This window comes from Anguilla rostrata, chromosome 3, assembly GCF_018555375.3.
Source record: "Anguilla rostrata isolate EN2019 chromosome 3, ASM1855537v3, whole genome shotgun sequence".
Taxonomy (NCBI): Eukaryota; Metazoa; Chordata; class Actinopteri; order Anguilliformes; family Anguillidae; genus Anguilla; species Anguilla rostrata.
The window spans coordinates 71591576-71610581 of NC_057935.1; the positions used below are offsets into that span (position 1 = coordinate 71591576).

The 19006-nt window shown below is 45.0% G+C and overlaps 1 protein-coding gene across 1 annotated transcript in view; it reads right to left on the bottom strand.

Annotated features, from left to right (window-relative positions):
• The window catches only part of neb (nebulin), a 96981-nt gene extending 81661 nt beyond the window's left edge, over positions 1–15320 (bottom strand). The window contains exons 1-7 of the mRNA XM_064329654.1: positions 15228–15320; positions 14163–14291; positions 13363–13455; positions 6118–6237; positions 3316–3435; positions 2175–2303; positions 245–367 (exon numbers count right to left, since the gene is read on the bottom strand). Of these exons, the coding sequence (XP_064185724.1) occupies positions 245–367; positions 2175–2303; positions 3316–3435; positions 6118–6237; positions 13363–13434 (564 nt within the window). The 5' untranslated portion in view covers positions 13435–13455; positions 14163–14291; positions 15228–15320. The remainder of the gene's footprint in view (positions 1–244; positions 368–2174; positions 2304–3315; positions 3436–6117; positions 6238–13362; positions 13456–14162; positions 14292–15227) is intronic.
• Positions 15321–19006: the final 3686 nt, after the last annotated feature.

The following is a 19006-nucleotide window of genomic DNA, read 5'->3' on the forward strand; positions in this document are numbered from 1 at the left end:
AGAGGAAGAGAGAGAGAGAGAGGAAGAGAGAGGAAGACAGAGAGAGAAAGAGAGAGGAAGACAGAGAGAGAGAGAGAGAGGAAGAGAGAGAGAGAGAGAGAGAGAGGAAGAGAGAGAGAGAAGAGTGGAAGAGAGAGAGAAGAGAGAGAGAGAGAGAGGAAGAGAGAGAGGGGAAGAGAGAAAGAGAGAACGTGGGGGGGGGTGGGGGGGAAACGATGGCGGTATGAGGCGACGGCGATCTTACGTCGCTGAAGAGGTCCTGCATCTTCTGACTGTGTGCCAAGTACGGGGTCATAAACTTGGAGGTGTCGACCTTGACCTTCTTCCTCCGGACCCTCTTCACCGGCAAGCCTTTGGACTCAGACTGCTGGGGACAGACATCCCACAGTTTGGACAGGCTCAGAAAGGGCCCTGTCCAGGGCACAGGGACTGGGGAACGGGTGGCCTTACCGAACCGACCGCAAAAACAAACCGTGCTCAGCTGCCATTATTACACTAATATATAATATATAATACCATACATACATATTACACTATGACTATAATACCACACATACATATTACACTATGACTATTATAAGATGCATACATACATGACATTCAACATATCAACACCAACAACAATAACAGTCTATGCACGGAAAATACATTTACAAATGCAAAAGGCAAAATGCAAAATACAGGTAATAAAAAGTTGAACAAAAGGACAGAATGCAGTCATAGTAATAATAAAACAAATTAAATTATATACATTCAGGGAAACTAACGGGGTGATGTAGTTATCAAAATAACACTGGGCCTCATTCACAAAACCTTTCTTAAATTATTCTTACTTTCGTTCTTAAAAATGTTCCAATATGGGATTCATGACACATGTGCAGACCTTTGTTTTTGTGCGTATCCCAGGTGTATGAGATGATGAATGCTGACTGTTTATAAATTTTATGAGCAATTTTGTTCATGTGATTAGCATAAGGAAACAGCAATGAAAAAATACAGATAAAAAGAAAAAAAAGACGAATTCTGAAATGTTCCTGGAAACGTTCTTACGCACAGTTTATGATCAAATGTGATCGTACGCATGTTTCGTGAATGAGGTCCATTGTTATCATCACTTTTACCTACCTCCACCAACTCGCAATCACTGAATAGGGAGGAAAGTTATTGAATGCAAGTCAACAAAAGCCCAATGGCACCAACAGAGTTAATGAAGTATTAATTCAGGACTGTCCAGAAGCACGCAGCTGATTAGCATTAAAGGAAAAGAGTTCAGCAAACAGCAATGTTCAGGCTGGCCCTTGGAAGACCTTTATCGGGGGTGGAAAAAGCTTTATTAGATAAACAGTTTGGGACAGGGGAAAAACCATTACTGACCACGAAACAACCAGGGATCGATCAAAAGCACATGGCAAATCCACCACCGATTAGGGATAACATTATAGGGAGAAGATGGCTGTGATGTCACCTTGTAGGCCATGAAGACCTGTGCCAATCGGCAAGTACACTGGTAACAACCAACAGAATGTCAACCGAATAACAGCGATTGGTCGATGCTGTTACCAGTGTACTCTGTGATTGGTCGAGCGCAGAGCTCCTCCCACTTTCTTCAGTGAGTGAGGTGACATCATGGCCTTGTCATCCCTAGTACATTACCTCACATGCCTACAACCAGGTCACATGCACTTCCATCTCTTGCACAGACAGAACAAGAACAGAGAGCAGGTAGCAATGCAGGAGGCATACATCTAAAAAAGCTACATTAGCACTTCTGTCAGGCTTATTTTTATGCAAATCTTTCTCAAATATACAACATGAGGGTTATTTCATCCCAACCCTGTGGCTCGAGACTCACTGTGGACAACTCTACCAGATGAAATGAACAGTTAACAAAAACGTTTTAGTTTGTTCACACAGAAATGGTTGAAATTGAGTGAATCGTGAATTGTGAGTAAATGGTGAATTGTTAAACAACTGAGTTTGTTTAATAATCCACGTGTGCACACTTGGAATGATGGTGAATTATTATTTTTTATTGATTTTTTTTTGGTCCCTGCAGAATTTCCTTGAGTGTAGGCCCTACAGTAATGGAATAACCCCCATAGTGTGCAAGCTCTTCGGAAACAGCACAGCGGGCGCTACGCTTCGCTGTCAGCCTCTGAGAGAACGCCGTTTACCTCTGTGACCTGAGGTGCACCTGAGGTGACCTGCGGTATTTCTTGTTTTTGCTGTACGTGCTGTACATGTTTTACTTCTTGTATTTGCGGTGTTTGCTCTGTGGTCCTCGTCGACTTCTCCACAACATACTATAATAAATATGAAAACTCTGTTGATTTAAAATGGGACTCACAGGAGGGCATAATGAACAAAACGTACAATATAACTGCCTTTTCCAGCTCTGGAAACCACAAATGATATACAGTGCACTCCACTTACCTCTGTGACCAGTTGTACAAGAGCAAACAGAGAAAATGTAACCCTCACAATAGATTGACAGATTGTGCTCACACACACATACACACACACACACAAACACAACATTGTAGGGACAAGATGGCAATGATATCACCTTGTTAAAAAAACAAAACAAAATGGTGCTCTGTGCCAATCACAAATTGCTCCGGTAACAACCAACAGTATAATGTCAACCTCGATCGGTGGATGCTGGAAATACAGCCGGAAAGTATCAAACAGTCACCGCTGGAATTGTTACCAATGTACTCTGTGATTGGTGGGGCGTGAAGCTCCTCCCACTTTCTTCAGTGTGTGAGGTGACATCATGGCCATGTCATCCCTAGGGCATTATACCACAGGCCTACAACCAGGTCACATGCACTTCCATCTCTTGCACAGGCAGAACAAGAACAGAGAGCAGACAGGTAGCGATTGCAGGAGGCGCACATCTAAAAAAGCTACTTTAGCACTTCTGTCAGGCTTATTTTTATGCAAATATTTCGCAAATATACAACATGAGGGTTATTTCATCCCAACCCTGTGGCTCGAGACTCACTGTGGACAGTTTTACCAGATAAAACGAGAAGTTAAAAACTTTTTAGTCTGTTTATTCACACGTAAAATTGCTGAAAATTAGTAAATTGTGAATTGTGAGTAAATAGTGAATTGTTAAACAACTTAGTTTGTTTAATAATCCACGTGCACCCTCTCGGAATAATGGTGTAGGTTTTTTTTTGCGCCTGAAGAATTTCCTTGAGTGTAGGCCCTACAGTAATGGAATAACCCCCATAGTGTGCAAGCTCTTTGGAAACAGCACAGCGGGCGCTACACTTCGCCGTCAGCCTCTGAGAGAACGCCGTTTACCTCTGTGACCTGAGGTGCACCTGAGGTCACCTCTTGTTTTTGCTGTACGTGCCGTACGTGTTTTACTTCTTGTATTTGGGGTGTTTGCCCTGTGATCCTCGTCGACTTCTCCACAACATACTATAATAAATATAATAACAATGCATATACATTTATGAACCATGAGATAAGAGAGGCACGTGCATAGACATGAGTAGCCATACATACATGCAAGCAAACGCACATACATTCCAGCTCAAATAGACACATAGGCGTGGATTCAATCATTTCTCCTTTACCATGGACTACAAATCCCAGAAGGGATTGTGGCCTTGTCGTGTCAGAAGGGCTGGGGTGGTTATATGAAAAGCTGTGTCATTGGGAAGGGTCTCCCAAGGCGAACAGGTCTGGGGTGAGGACCCAGACAAACAAGATCCAACAGACCCCCTACTAATGGTAAACAAACATAGAGCTCAGTTTACCCAGCTCGAAACAGGGTTATAGGGATCCATCCTGGGAGCCAGGCCTGTGGGTGGTGTCCACAGGCAAGTGCCTGGTGGCTGGGCTCAGCCCAAAAAGATTACATGAAACAACAGTGTGGACCCACCACCCGCAAGGTTCAGGGAAGGGGTCGAGTGCAATGCCCGTTGGGCAGGGGGCAAAAATCAGGGTAGATCCGTGCATCATCCGCCCAGACGACGGAAACTGATTCTTGGCACGTGGAACATGACCTTTCTGGTGGTGAAGGAGCCGGAGCTGGTGTGTGAGGATGAGAGGTACCAACTAGATATAGTTGGGCTCTCCTCTGCACACAGTGTCGGCTCTGGAACCAAACTTCTTGATTGGGGGGTTGTCTCTCTCCTACTCGAGAGTTGTTTAGGGTGAGAGGCACTGGGCAGGAGTGGGGATACTCACAGGTCCCCGGCTGGTGGCCACTCAGAGTTTACTGCAGTGGACGAGAGGGTCGCGTCAATGTGACTGCATGTGGCAAAGAGGAAAACTTTGATTGTTATTTGTGCCTATGTGCCTAATAGCAGCTCAGAGTATTCAGCCTTCTTGGAGAAGATTGGAGGGGTGCTGGAAAAGGCCCCACCTACTGACTCCATTGTCCTACTGGGAGACTTCAATGGTCATGTTGGCAATGACTGGGAAACATGGAGAGGTGTGATTGGGAGGAATGGCCTCTCTGATCTGATCCCGAGTGGTGTTATGTTATTGGTCTTCTGTGCTGGTCATGGTTTGTCCATAAGGATCGTGTTTCAACACAGGATGTTCAGAAGTGTACATGGTACCAGAACACCTCGGACTAAAGGTCGATTGTAGTTTCATCAGACCTGTGGCCATTTGTGTTGGACACTTGGGTGAAAAGAGGAGCTGAGCTGTCAACTGATCACCATCTGATGGTGAGTTGGATTAGATGGCAACGGATGCTGCCAGACAGACCAGGTAGGCCCAAACGTGTAGTGAGGGTCTGCTGGGAACGCCTGGCAGAAGAGTCTGTCCGGAAGGATTTCAACTCCCACCTCCAAGAGAACTTTCGCCGTGTCCTGAATAAGGTAGGGGACATGGAGTCTGAATGGACCCTGTTACAAAACCACTATTGTGGAAGCAGCTGTAGATATTTGAGGGGGCATGGGTTCGCCTATTGAGTCTACATGTGTTTTGTGGATTTGGAGAAGGCGTATGACCGTGCGCTTCTGGGTTTCTTATGGGAGGTGCTGCAGGAGTATGGGGTGCCGGGGTTGCTATTGCTTGTCATTCGGTCCTCATACACTCGGAGCGAAAGCATCGTTTGCAGTCATGCCATTGAGTCAAGCTCGTTCAGAGCGTGTGTCAGACTCGCCAAGGGTGCACTTTGTCTCCCCTCCTGTTCTTGGTATCCATGGACAGGATTTCAAAGCACAGCCGTGGAGTGTGTCCAGTTTGGGGACATAGTTGTGGCATATCAGCTGTTTGCAGATGGGACATTGTCCTCTTGGCTTCATCGTACTGTGACCTTCGATGCGTACTCAAACGGTTTGAAGCTGAGCGTGATGTGGTCAGGATGAGGATCAGCACCTCCAAGTCTGTGGCTATAGTTTTCTCTCTGAAAACGATGGCTTGTCCCCTTCAAGAGAAACTACCCCATGTGAAGGAGTTCAAGTATCTTGGGATCTTATGCATGAGTGAGGGAAAAAGAGATTTAGATTGACCACCATCTATGTGCAGTGGCCACAGTACAGGTGATTGGTGGGGCGTGGAGCTCCTCCCTCTTTCTTCAGTGAGTGAGGTGACATCATGGCCCTGTCATCCCTAGTGCATTACCCCACTTGCCTACAACCAGGTCACGTGCACTTCCATCTCTTGCACAGACAGAACAAGAACAGAGAGCAGACAGGTAGCGATTGCAGGAGGCGCACATCTAAAAAAGCTACTTTAGCACTTCTGTCAGGCTTATTTTTATGCAAATATTTCTCAGATATACAACATGAGGGTTATTTCATCCCAGCTTTGTGGCTCGAGACTCACGGTGGACAATTTTGCCAAACAAAACTAACAGTTAACAAAATGTTTTAGTTTGTTTTTTTCACACATAAAATCACTGGAAAAAGAGTAAATTGTGAATTGTGAGTAAATGTTGAATTGTTAAACAACTCAATTTGTTTAATAATCCACATGCACCCTCTTGGAATGATGGTGTAGGTTTTTTTTTTTTGCGCCTGTGGAATCTCCTTGAGTGTAGGCCCTACAGTAATGGAATAACCCCCATAGTGTGCAAGCTCTTCGGAAACAGCACAGCGGGCGCTACACTTCGCCGTCAGCCTCTGAGAGAACGCCGTTTACCTCTGTGACCTGAGGTGCACCTGAGGTGACCTCTTGTTTTTGCGGTACGTGCTGTACATGTTTTACTTCTTGTATTTGCGGTGTTTGCTCTGTGGTCCTCGTCGACTTCTCCACAACATACTATAATAAATACGAAAACTCTGTTGATTTAAAACGGGACTCACAGGAGGGCATAATGAACAAAACGTACAATATAACTGCCTTTTCCAGCTCTGGAAACCACAAATGATATACAGTGCACTTCACTTACCTCTGTGACCAGTTGTACAAGAGCAAACAGAGAAAATGTAACCCTCACAATAGATTGACAGATTGTGCTCACACACACATACACACACACACACAAACACAACATTGTAGGGACAAGATGGCAATGATATCACCTTGTTAAAAAACAAAACAAAATGGTGCTCTGTGCCAATCACAAATTGCTCCGGTAACAAACCAACAGTATAATGCCAACATCGATTGGTGGATGCTGGAAATACAGCCGGAAAGTATCACCCAGTCACCGTTGGAATTGTTACCAAGGTACTCTGTGATTGGTGGGGCGTGAAGCTCCTCCCACTTTCTTCAGTGAGTGAGGTGACATCATGGCCCTGTCATCCCTAGTGCATTACCTCACATGCCTACAACCAGGTCACATGCACTTCCATCTCTTGCACAGACAGAACAAGAACAGAGAGCAGACAGGTAGCGATTGCAGGAGGCACACATCTAAAAAAGCTACATCAGCACTTCTGTCAGGCTTATTTTTATGCAAATATTTCGCAAATATACAACATGAGGGTTATTTCATCCCAACCCTGTGGCTCGAGACTCACTGTGGACAGTTTTACCAGATAAAATGAAAAGTTAAAAGCTTTTTAGTCTGTTTATTCACACGTAAAATTGCTGAAAATTAGTAAATTGTGAATTGTGAGTAAATAGTGAATTGTTAAACAACTTAGTTTGTTTAATAATCCACGTGCACCCTCTCGGAATGATGGTGTAGGTTTTTTTTTTGCGCCTGAAGAATTTCCTTGAGTGTAGGCCCTACAGTAATGGAATAACCCCCATAGCAAGCAAGCTCTTCGGAAACAGCACAGCGGGCGCTACGCTTCGCCCGTCAGCCTCTGAGAGAACGCCGTTTACCTCTGTGACCTGAGGTGCACCTGAGGTGACCTCTTGTTTTTGCTGTACGTGTCGTACGTGTTTTACTTCTTGTATTTGGGGTGTTTGCCCTGTGATCCTTGTCGTCTTCTCCACAACATACTATAATAAATATAATAACAATGCATGTAAATTTATGAACCATGAGATAAGAGAGGCACGTGCATAGACATGAGTAGCCATACATGCAAGCAAACGCACATACATTCTAGCTCAAATAGACACATAGGCGTGGATTCAATCATTTCTCCTTTACCATGGACTACAAATCCCTTCTGGGATTGTGGCCTTGTCGTGTCAGAAGGGCTGGGGTGGTTATATGAAAAGCTGTGTCATTGGGAAGGGTCTCCCAAGGCGAACAGGTCTGGGGTGAGGACCCAGACAAACAAGATCCAACAGACCCCCTACTAATGGTAAACAAACATAGAGCTCAGTTTACCCTGCTCGAAACAGGGTTATAGGGATCCATCCCGGGAGCCAGGCCTGTGGGTGGTGTCCACAGGCAAGTGCCTGGTGGCTGGGCTCAGTCCAAAAAGATCACGTGAAACAGCAGTGTGGACCCACCGCCCGCAAGGTTCAGGGAAGGGGTCGAGTGCAATGCCCTTTGAGAAGGGGGCAAAAACTGGGTAGATCCGTGCACCATCTGCCCAGACGACGGAAACTGATTCTTGGCACGTGGAACGTGACCTTTCTGGTGGGGAAGGAGCCGGAGCCGGTGTGTGAGGATGAGAGGTACCAACTAGATATAGTTGGGCTCTCCTCTGCACACAGTGTCAGCTCTGGAACCAAACTTCTTGATTGGGGGGTTGTCTCTCTCCTACTCGAGAGTTGCTTAGGGTGAGAGGCACTGGGCAGGAGTGGGGATACTCACAAGTCGGCTGGTGGCCGATACTCACACCGGCTGGTGGCCACTCAAGGTTTACTGCAGTGGACGAGAGGGTCGCGTCAATGTGACTGCATGTGGCAGAGAGGAAAACTTTGATTGTTGTTTGTGCCTATGTGCCTAATAGCAGCTCAGAGTATTCAGCCTTCTTGGAGAAGATTGGAGGGGTGCTGGAAAAGGCCCCACCTACTGACTCCATTGTCCTACTGGGAGACTTCAATGGTCATGTTGGCAATGACTGGGAAACATGGAGGGGTGTGATTGGGAGGAATGGCCTCTCTGATCTGAACCCGAGTGGTGTTATGTTATTGGTCTTCTGTGCTGGTCATGGTTTGTCCATAAGGATCGTGTTTCAACACAGGATGTTCAGAAGTGTACATGGTACCAGAACACCTCGGACTAAAGGTCGATTGTAGTTTCATCAGACCTGTGGCCATTTGCGTTGGACACTTGGGTGAAAAGAGGAGCTGAGCTGTCAACTGATCACCATCTGATGGTGAGTTGGATTAGATGGCAACGGATGCTGCCAGGCAGACCAGGTAGGCCCAAACGTGTAGTGAGGGTCTGCTGGGAACGCCTGGCAGTAGAGTCTGTCCGGACGGATGTCAACTCCCACCTCCAAGAGAACTTTCGCCGTGTCCTGAATAAGGTAGGGGACATGGAGTCTGAATGGACCCTGTTAAAAACCACTATTGTGGAAGCAGCTGTAGATATTTGAGGGGGCATGGGTTCGCCTATTGAATCTACATGTGTTTTGTGGATTTGGAAAAGGCGTATGACCGTGCGCTTCTGGGTTTCTTATGGGAGGTGCTGCAGGAGTATGGGGTGCCGGGGTTGCTATTGCTTGTCATTCGGTCCTCATACACTCGGAGCGAAAGCATCGTTTGCAGTCAAGCTCGTTCAGAGTGTGTGTCAGACTCGCCAAGGGTGCACTTTGTCTCCCCTCCTGTTCTTGGTATCCCTGGACAGGATTTCAAAAGCACAGCCGTGGAGTGTGTCCAGTTTGGGGACATAGTTGTGGCATATCAGCTGTTTGCAGATGGGACGTTGTCCTCTTGGCGTCATCGTACTGTGACCTTCGACGCGCACTCAAACGGTTTGAAGCTGAGTGTGATGTGGTCAGGATGAGGATCAGCACCTCCAAGTCTGTGGCTATAGTTTTCTCTCGGAAAAAGATGGCTTGTCCCCTTCAAGAGAAACTACCCCATGTGAAGGAGTTCAAGTATATTGGGATCTTATTCATGAGTGAGGGAAAAAGAGATTTAGATTGACCACCATCTATGTGCAGTGGCCGCAGTACAGGTGATTGGTGGGGCGTGGAGCTCCTCCCTCTTTCTTCAGTGAGTGAGGTGACATCATGGCCCTGTCATCCCTAGTGCATTGCCCCACTTGCCTACAACCAGGTCACATGCACTTCCATCTCTTGCACAGACAGAACAAGAACAGAGAGCAGACAGGCAGTGATTGCAGGAAGCGCACATTTTAAAAAGCTACTTTAGCACTTCTGTCAGGCTTATTTTTATGCGAATATTTCTCAGATATACAACATGAGGGTTATTTCATTCCAGCTTTGTGGCTCGAGACTCACGGTGGACAGTCTTACCAAACAAAATTAACAGTTAAAAAAATGTTTTAGTTTGTTTTTTTCACACATAAAATCACTGGTAAAAGAGTAAATTGTGAATTGTGAGTAAATGTTGAATTGTTAAACAACTCAATTTGTTTAATAATCCACATGCACCCTCTTGGAATGATGGTGTAGGTTTTTTTTGCGCCTGCAGAATCTCCTTGAGTGTAGGCCCTACAGTAATGGAATAACCCCCATAGCAAGCAAGCTCTTCGGAAACAGCACAGCGGGCGCTACGCTTCGCCCGTCAGCCTCTGAGAGAACGCCGTTTACCTCTGTGACCTGAGGTACACCTGAGGTGACCTCTTGTTTTTGCTGTACGTGTCGTACGTGTTTTACTTCTTGCACTTGGGGTGTTTGCCCTGTGATCCTTGTCGTCTTCTCCACAACATACTATAATAAATATAAAAACTCCATTGTTTTAAAATAGGACTCTCAGGCGAGCACAAGAAACACAATGTACAGTATAACTGCCTTTTCCAGCTCTGGGATGCAACCACAAATGATATAAAGGCCTTCTTCACTTCTGTAACCAGTTGTTGCAAGAACACACAGAGAAAATGTCCTCCACACAATAATGTAGTCTATGTGCAATAGATTGCCACACTATATACAGTAAGAGGTCATATATTAGTGTAGTTGAATACAAATATTTTAAAGATATTAGAGTAGAAATATTAGATTTTTTAAATATTAGAACGGTATAAGTAGTCTAACCTCTGGCACACATTCACACACCCACATACACACGTGTGCACACGCCAGCGCACACACACACACACACACACACCTTAACAACTACATTGCTGAAAACTTTCCTGGGCATATGAAAAGAGCACGTGCGTATGCTGCAATTATTAGAAAGTACAATGGTATTTGTGGACTGGAATAGCGGAAGAAGAATCTAAAATTGGTCTGGTCCCTTCGCAGTTGACTGGCAGAACCTCCTGAGTGTCTGTAAGAATATTTCGATGCAGTCTGACCTCAGGTCTATTCTCGTTTGTTGCTAATGTTATTGTCGCTGTGGGAAATAGAAGCAGCTATTGCTCAGGATCCAGAGCATCCCTAAAATACATGCCGGCCAAATAGATAAACAACTAGCTTAGTAGATTAACCTCTAGAAGCCATGTGTTTATTTAGACTTCAGGGTACTGGACAAAAAAATATTATTATACTATAAAGGTTTTTTTTTTTCCAACGGTAGCTTGTGACTGTTCTGAATTTATGAACTCTGGGTGATAGGATTGTGAGTCATCTGCTATTTTAACATTCACCGGTCAAGCCATTAGTCTCAGATGAGACTCCAAACCTCTAAAAACACAACAGACGACTCCAAGAACATTCAGAAGCATCCTTTGGACTATCTTTTAAACAATTAAACAGAGCTGCTCTCCAGATGCTTCTGTACTGTATATATATATATATCAATATGCAACCAGAGCTGGAAAATAGTCCACAAACCAAAATTACAGGTGGCCATGAGCAAAGGGCTTCTCTATTTGAATCTGCAAGGCTGTAGTGGGCCCAAACAGACGCAGAGATTTATTTTGCCCTTTAGCCAGGGGCTAAAGAGAATATAATGTGCTTGTTCAGTTTTTTTTTTTTGCTGACCTCATAAACCACCCCCCACCCTCACCCTCACATGAGACCACAGGTATGGTACACTGTAAAGTGGGCGATTTCTGGCTTGTCCTCCCATAGATATCCATTTCTACCATAGATATCTATAATTATATACTGCATATAGCTTTTGCTCTCTCAGGGTGCAGAGCTGGGATTTTTTTTTCTCTTTCATCATAGAAGTAAAGAGCTGAGCCAGATGTCTATGAAAACCAAATGATGTGCATCATCTGATACGCTTGACTACAGGGTGATGTACATCACAGAAATACTTTATGCATCCTGAATATGAACCACCTGCCACCCCCCCCCCCCCCCAGCAATGTCACTAAATGTGATGATAGTCCTCCTGACTGTTTATGTGGAACTCCCTGTACCAGGGATAAGAATACACCCGTTTTTATTTTCCTTCAACACTTTAGACTCAAAGAGAGAAGCCACTTTAGCAAAGGCAAATACCTCAAAATCACAATTACACATTTAAAAGTGTAGCTGAAAGATACATGTAGTGAAACCAGAGTGTATTGGCTTTGTTAATATATTTCCCTCGTTGGATGGAGAAATTTAAACTTTTACTTTCTTATAAAAATTACAAAAGATGTAAAGGAAAATCCAAAATAAGAATAAATGGATAGAATTCCTAAATAGAATTCCAAGACGAGCCTCATTCTTCATGCAAAGGGGGTCAAATTTGGCAAATAATTATTTTTCTTCTGCAAAGAATACCCCCCCCCTTAAAAAAAAAAGCTTGCGATGAATAGTTAAATGTATCAATCACCAAAAAGACAAGTACGAGGCCAACTTTTAATCCAATTTCACCAGGAAATAAGAGATTAAACTGTTAGCCTTCTGTTTTCACTCGTTTGCTGAACAACCAGACAAATATTTTCATAATCGAAAATGAATGTCTGACAGTAAAATCATAAACACTGTGACTGCGGAAATATGACTACAGGTCACGAGAAAGCTGGGAAACTTCACAAAGAACTTTCAGTGCTGGGGCATTGGCTACTGGAGAAGTAACCGTTTATTAATATCTAGATATATAAAATCTCTTACTGTATAGCGTAACAACAGTGCACACATACTAATATCATTTTTGATGATTAGAAGCAATAAAGTACATTGGTTATGGCACTTTCTGAGTTAATCATTAAGAGCTGATCTGTTTTTTGATCTGAATAGTTTTTTTAATATTATCTTTAAAGTATGCTGATTGTTTGTTTCGTGTAAGATGTGTGAGTTGTAACGTACAGTGGAGAGCATGTAGAGTAAATGCAAAACTGACGTTAGCCCCAGTGATGGCAGTTCTGTATGAAGCTTGCGAGCGATTTGGACGCACCCACAGTTCTGAACGGATAACTAATCCCATTGTTAATATAAATTTTCTTCCTTTGAGAAAATGTTATCTTTAATAATGGGTGCTTCCATTCAGGTATAAAATTATAAAATTATTTATGACAGTATAAGAAATTTAGGCTAATTTGTAGCAACAAATACACATTATGATATTACACAGTATTACTGGCATGTATAGTACATAAATCTTAGAAAACATACAGTGCCCCATAAGATCTTCAGTACATCATTTGCAAAATATTATTGAGTTCAAGCCATATCAGTTAGGTTATGTGCTCATGTAGCAGGCTGGATCGTGGATATTTGTACTGAGCACTCAGTAAAATGCTGAATGGCATAAGTTTTTATCATGGAAGATAAGAAGCTGATGGTGCGTGTGCGTGTGTGTGTGTGTGTGTGTGTGTGTGTGTGTGTGCCTGCAGGCTAGTTAAAAGGCTATAACAGCACGAGTAAAGCAAACTGAACGTTCTTTGATAGCTGCGTTCTCTGAATGATGCGAGGTTGGCTGCTCTGTAGCCGTTGACAATAAATGACTGTTCGTAGCGTGTGGTGCATCCGTAAAAACGATGGTACTGACCATCCTCTGGACAGAACCAAAGCTTACCTCTGTCACATACTCATCCTCATACTCTTCATACTCCTCTTCATACTCTTCAACTTCCTCGTCAGACTCCATTACTGTGAGGTTTTGGGAGCACTAAACAGAGACATGACACTTCCAAACCCTGTCCCCCATTCTGTCAGAGCGCACACACACACACACACACACACTTTTCACAAGCACCACAGGTCATTATCCACTCGTGTCCACATAAAGCCAGGAGACGACACAGACTTTCAGGTCAGGCTGCGGGGAATAAAGGATTACTTTTGACAGCCACATTCAGGCAAGTTGCTGCAGACTTGTTCACCGCCATTTTTCCTGTTATTAACCGACAGCTCAAGGGCAGAAATGTGGGAGGCGTCCCGCATGTGAGACACACGTCAGTGGGCAAGGTCAAGGGAAACGAGAGCAGGACAGTTAAGACAGTTAACACCAGTTACAAATACCGGAAAACACCGGGAAACGCAGGGAAGCACAAGAAAACACAGGACTGGGAAGCGTAGGGAAACACAGGGAAACACAGGACTGGGAAACGTGGGGAAGCACAAGGAAGTGTAGAGAAGCTTGGGGAAGCACAGGGAAACACAGGGAAAGATGGAAGCTTGGGGAAGCACAGGACAGGGAAATGTGAGGAAGCACAGGACAGGGAAATGTGGGGAAGCACAGGACAGGTAAACGTAGGGAAGCACAGGGAAATGCAGACGGAAGTATAGGGAAGGACAGGGAAGCACAAGACAGGTAAACGCAGGGAAGCACAGGGAAATGCAGACCACGGCACAACAACACCACATTATACGTACCGTTTAAAGGAAAACTCCAACAGCAGTGATTCCCACAACACTCCCACCAGCAAAGGAGTCGCTCGCTTTCCGTTCACCAGAGTCCAAAAACCGATATTCCACTTATTGCGTTCCCTCGATCCCTCGAACCTAAGACACAAGAGACACAAGTGTCACAAAAAACTTATACCCTAAACTCATACCCTGTACCTTCTTATACCAAAACCCTAATTCCACCAATAACAAAAAAAAAAAACTGGGACAAACCGGGCAGGGGCGGCAGTGTAACTCGACTAAACGTGAGACGCAGCGGTTTACTGGAGCCTCTCTGAGGCTGTGAGCTCGACACCCAAGATGCTCAGGGGACAAAGGGTCCTGGCGGAAGGTTCTGGACAGCTGCAGCCTGGCGCTCCAGCTATGCGCCCTGAAAGCTAACGCCCAGCCCCCATTGGGGGGCTTTGTTTAGCTGGGTGAGCCACAATGCCTTCTGCGGGTGAGGGTTATATTTAGAGATCGGGCACTACCACCCCCCCCCTTTTTTTTCGAAAACCGGTCTCGGATGATTTCTCTTTTTAAAAAATAATGTTAATAATACAACACAAAAAAAGAAGAAATAAGAAAATAAATAAATAAATCAAGTGGGTAAAATGTCACATCCAGCCCCCTGTTGTAGAAACTGACAGAAGATCAGACTGATTGAGCATAACAATCCAAACCTGGCCTCTGAGATCCACAATCTGGGGAGTTTTAGAGACACCTCTTTAAAACAGCAGCCTAGCCAATTACCATCAGTTGATTCAAGTCCCAGCCAATCACAGCATCCAATTAAGCCCAATTAAGCAATTAAGACTCTCGAGCAGGAAGGAAGACCAAAAAACCTGCGTTTCTCCAGTGAAAACCATTAGGTTACAGAGTTGCCACCCTGACCCGCTGCAATTGCAAAGCCCTAATGAAGGCACCAGCTGGTGAGGGTGCCTGAATGGGCCACTGGGTCTGTCCAGGTGATCCGAACCCGGCCCTGAGGAGAAAAAGTCCAAACCCCAGCCATGCAGGAAGAGCACAGAAGAAATGGAGCCGTTTGCTTACCAGGTATCTCACGGATAAAACAGTGTCCCAAAGCCGCCAGTCTTCCCCTCCCGAGAAGCGATGGACTATCGGTGCATAACTGCATCCCCTCCTCGATTATCATGTGGTCCATCCGACCAATCAGAGAACCACTCGCTCAGGTTTCACAATCTAAATATACATTGTGATCCCCCTTTGAACCAACCACCTGTTCATCAAATCCATAGAGAAACAAATATTAGGAGAAATGACCAGGGGTGTGGTGGTGGGGGGGAGGGGGGGGGGAAGGGGCACTGTGAATTGGTGTCTGAGGAACATCCCAGGCTGGAGATGGTGACTGTGGAGATGGAGAGTGCAAGGGGGGGGGGGGGGGTGCATCTAGACTAGGATCAGGACACCCAAGCTGTGGGACCTTCTGAGGTCATCTAGTAGTGACCTCAATTTCAGGCTGGCATTTGCACTTCCTCTAAAAGCAAGTTACCGAGAGATCTAAGGAAGTATTAAATAAAGTTTACCACATGTACTTAAAACCGTTTGTTGTTTTTAAAAGGTACTCCAGGTTTGCGGCTTTAAACAGATGGTTTTTCCTAATTATGTGGAGGATTTGAAACATTCCTAAAAATGTAATAGTCCTTCAAAGGTCTCAGTGCTAGTGCTAAATATACGTTATGAGTCGAGCACTGTAAGCCTTGTCAACCTCCAAATGTCACCCATTTCACTCTCTGGGATGTTTGTGTTTTGCATTAAGACAACTGTCTGAATCCATCGCCACGTCTGTCCCAGAATGGGGGAATTTCTCCAGTGAACAATGTTCCCGTTTCGCTGGCTTACACCTTGCAGATGGCTAGGAAGGGGGGGGTGGGGTGGGGGGGTGTGTGGATTCATGCACGACTTCTGCTGACCAGTGAAAGGCAAGAAAGCATGCCTTCGCAATGAGTGTGCCGTTAGTGTGCAAACAAAAACAGTTGCTGCATTTATATACACACACACACACTTAAATTTGTTACACCTATATTTCTGTCGGTCTTGTAAAACGAAAAGTTCATTTGAATGAACCTAAAAACGTTAAAAAAGCTTGAAAATATGGCTGTAACAAAGTGAAGTAAAACTGTTCTCAGTGTATGATAATGAAGTGTGTATATATATATATTTATATATATATATAAGTATTTAGGAGGGAGGTTAAAAATACATCAATGATGACTGCTTCCATCTGTGATGGTGGAGGTATGGCTGTCCCAGTAGACACCTCGTTCTCTGGGGATTTACTGCCCATGAAACTCGAAGCCTTCGAGATGCGGAGGAGGAGGAGGAGGAGGAATCTCCTTCACACCGCCTTGGGTGGCGGGTTTCTGACGGGTCGCCGCGTGTTGTTTTTCTGACATTTTCTGACGTGTCTTCTGCACTTCCACACCTCACCACCGGAGGGGGCAGTGGAGCTGATTGACAGGCACACGTGCCGCCCCCGTATACCCCCCCCCCCCCCGTGTTCCCAAACCGGGGCAGGGTAATCGCTCCAGCGCGGGGATGACTGGACCCAGATCGTCCTTCCCACGCGTTCAAAACCAAGGCCAGCGAGAGATCAGCTGTCCTGCTGTATTATGGTCTGCAGCTCCCTGGAGTCTAAAGCATGTGACCCCCGGAGCAGCAGGGGGGAGCAGGAATGCTTCTAAAACGCCGTGGTCGCAAACCTGCCACATTCACCGTTTTTTAAATGTGTTTTCAAACTGTTAAATTCAACAAATAAATCACAATCACGCATTAAAATGTGTAGAAATGTTTAATTTTGTATGCTGCAGAGCTTTTGTCAATTTTTTGTTTGTTATTTTTACTTCAAAACCTTTGCATGCCACTGTGTGCCTACAGTGGGAACATGGATGACTAGCCTGGATAAATGACAAATCTTGATTTCTGCTGTGGCATGAACACGGTAGGGTCAGAATTCGGTGTAAACAGCATGAATCCATGGATCTGCCTTGTGTTAATGGTGCAGGCTGCTGGTGGGAGTGTAATGGTCTTGGGAGTATTATTTGGCACACATTAGGACCTTTAGTACCAAAAGAGCATCATTTGAATGCCACAGCATACCCAAGCATTGTTGAGGACCATGTGCATCCCATTTATGGCCAAAATCTACCCTTTTTCAAATGGATACTTCCTGCAGGTTAATGCGCCATGTCACAAAGCACACATCATCTCAACCTGGTTCCACGAACATGACAGTGATTTCGGTTTACACCAGTGGCCCGTGCAGCCCCCAGATCTCAGCCCAACAGCGCACCCTCGGGACGAGGCAGAGCGGGAGGGTCGCAGCATTCGCCTGTGGCCGAAAAATCTGCGGGAACCGTGTGATGCTGCTGAGTCAGCATGGACCAAAATCCCTGAGGAATGTTTCCAGCACCTTGTTGAATCCATGCTGTGAAGAAATCGGGCAATTCAGGAGGCGAAAAGCGGTCCCACCCAGTGCTGGACAGACGTGCCTAATAAAGAAAAACGAGGCCACTGAGTGAATATTATTATATTAATAAATATAATTATACGCGTGTGTGTGTGTGTAATTAACGGTAATTACAGATAACACCATTACGATAGCAGGACTGTTGCACCCTTGGAATCAGTGTGAAAATACTCCTGATAATTAGTCACGGGGAAAATATAACACTGACCAGTCGCGTAAAAGACACCCACTGACCCAGCTGCAGTACGCTGATGACGCTTGGGTTGAGATGATAATTTCCACTCGCGCTGGAACAAACAGGTCTCGTAAAAAAACGCTGAGTTCAGTTCTAAATGTGGCTGAATGAGCGACATCACGGCAAGGACATCTGGAGCGCCGCCGCCCAGCGCTATGACACACACAGACACGTTTAACTCACAACAACACAAACACCAGCACCTGTCAGAATCCGACACCGACAAAACACGATCACGTCAGAATCACGAATCACCTGCAGATCCAGGATCACTCAATCGATCACTGCAGAATCAGCGAATCCCCGGCCAGATCAGGAATCCTGTCAAAATCCAGCGAGTCACCTGTCAGACGCTCATGCAATCAGAACTCAGACAGCGACCGTCAGAACCGCGACACTGTCAGAATCCAGCGTCACGTCAATCCAAGACCGTAGACCGAGTCATGTCAGAATCCAGCGAATCACCTGTCAGAATCCAGCTAATCACCTGTCAGAATCCAGGAATCACTGTCAGAATCCAGCGAATCACTGTCAGAATCCAGCGAATCACCTGTCAGAATCCAGCGAGTCACCTGTCAGAATCCAGCGAATCACCTGTCAGAATCCAGCGAATCACCTGTCAGAATCCAGCGAATCACCTGTCAGAATCCAGCGAATCACCTGTCAGAATCCAGCGAATCACCAGGCAGGAATGGGTCTTTCAGGCGTGAAGTGGGACACATCGCACACCTCATCACAGATCTGGATTCAGTGTCGCAATCGGATCTCAAGGTCTCTGTTAATTTAATTAAGCTACATTTTTGGTCTTTCTATCAAGAAGATGCACTTGATAAGCAGAGATAATTACATTATATTTTTACATTGTTGTCAGTCTCGGAGGGGAATATTATTCATGCATGACAGCACAAAGCAAGTAAGTTTATCCTAAATATATTAAATGTCAAAAATGTCAAAAATTTCAGAGTCAAACTAAGCTACGTTTTTCACCACGCAGGAGTATGCTGTATTATCATTTTGACCCCCACATCAAACAGTTTAAGCAAAATAAAATTGGACAGAATTTTCAAGCTGGTAAACATTAAAGGTAAATCAGTAAGTGCATTTAAC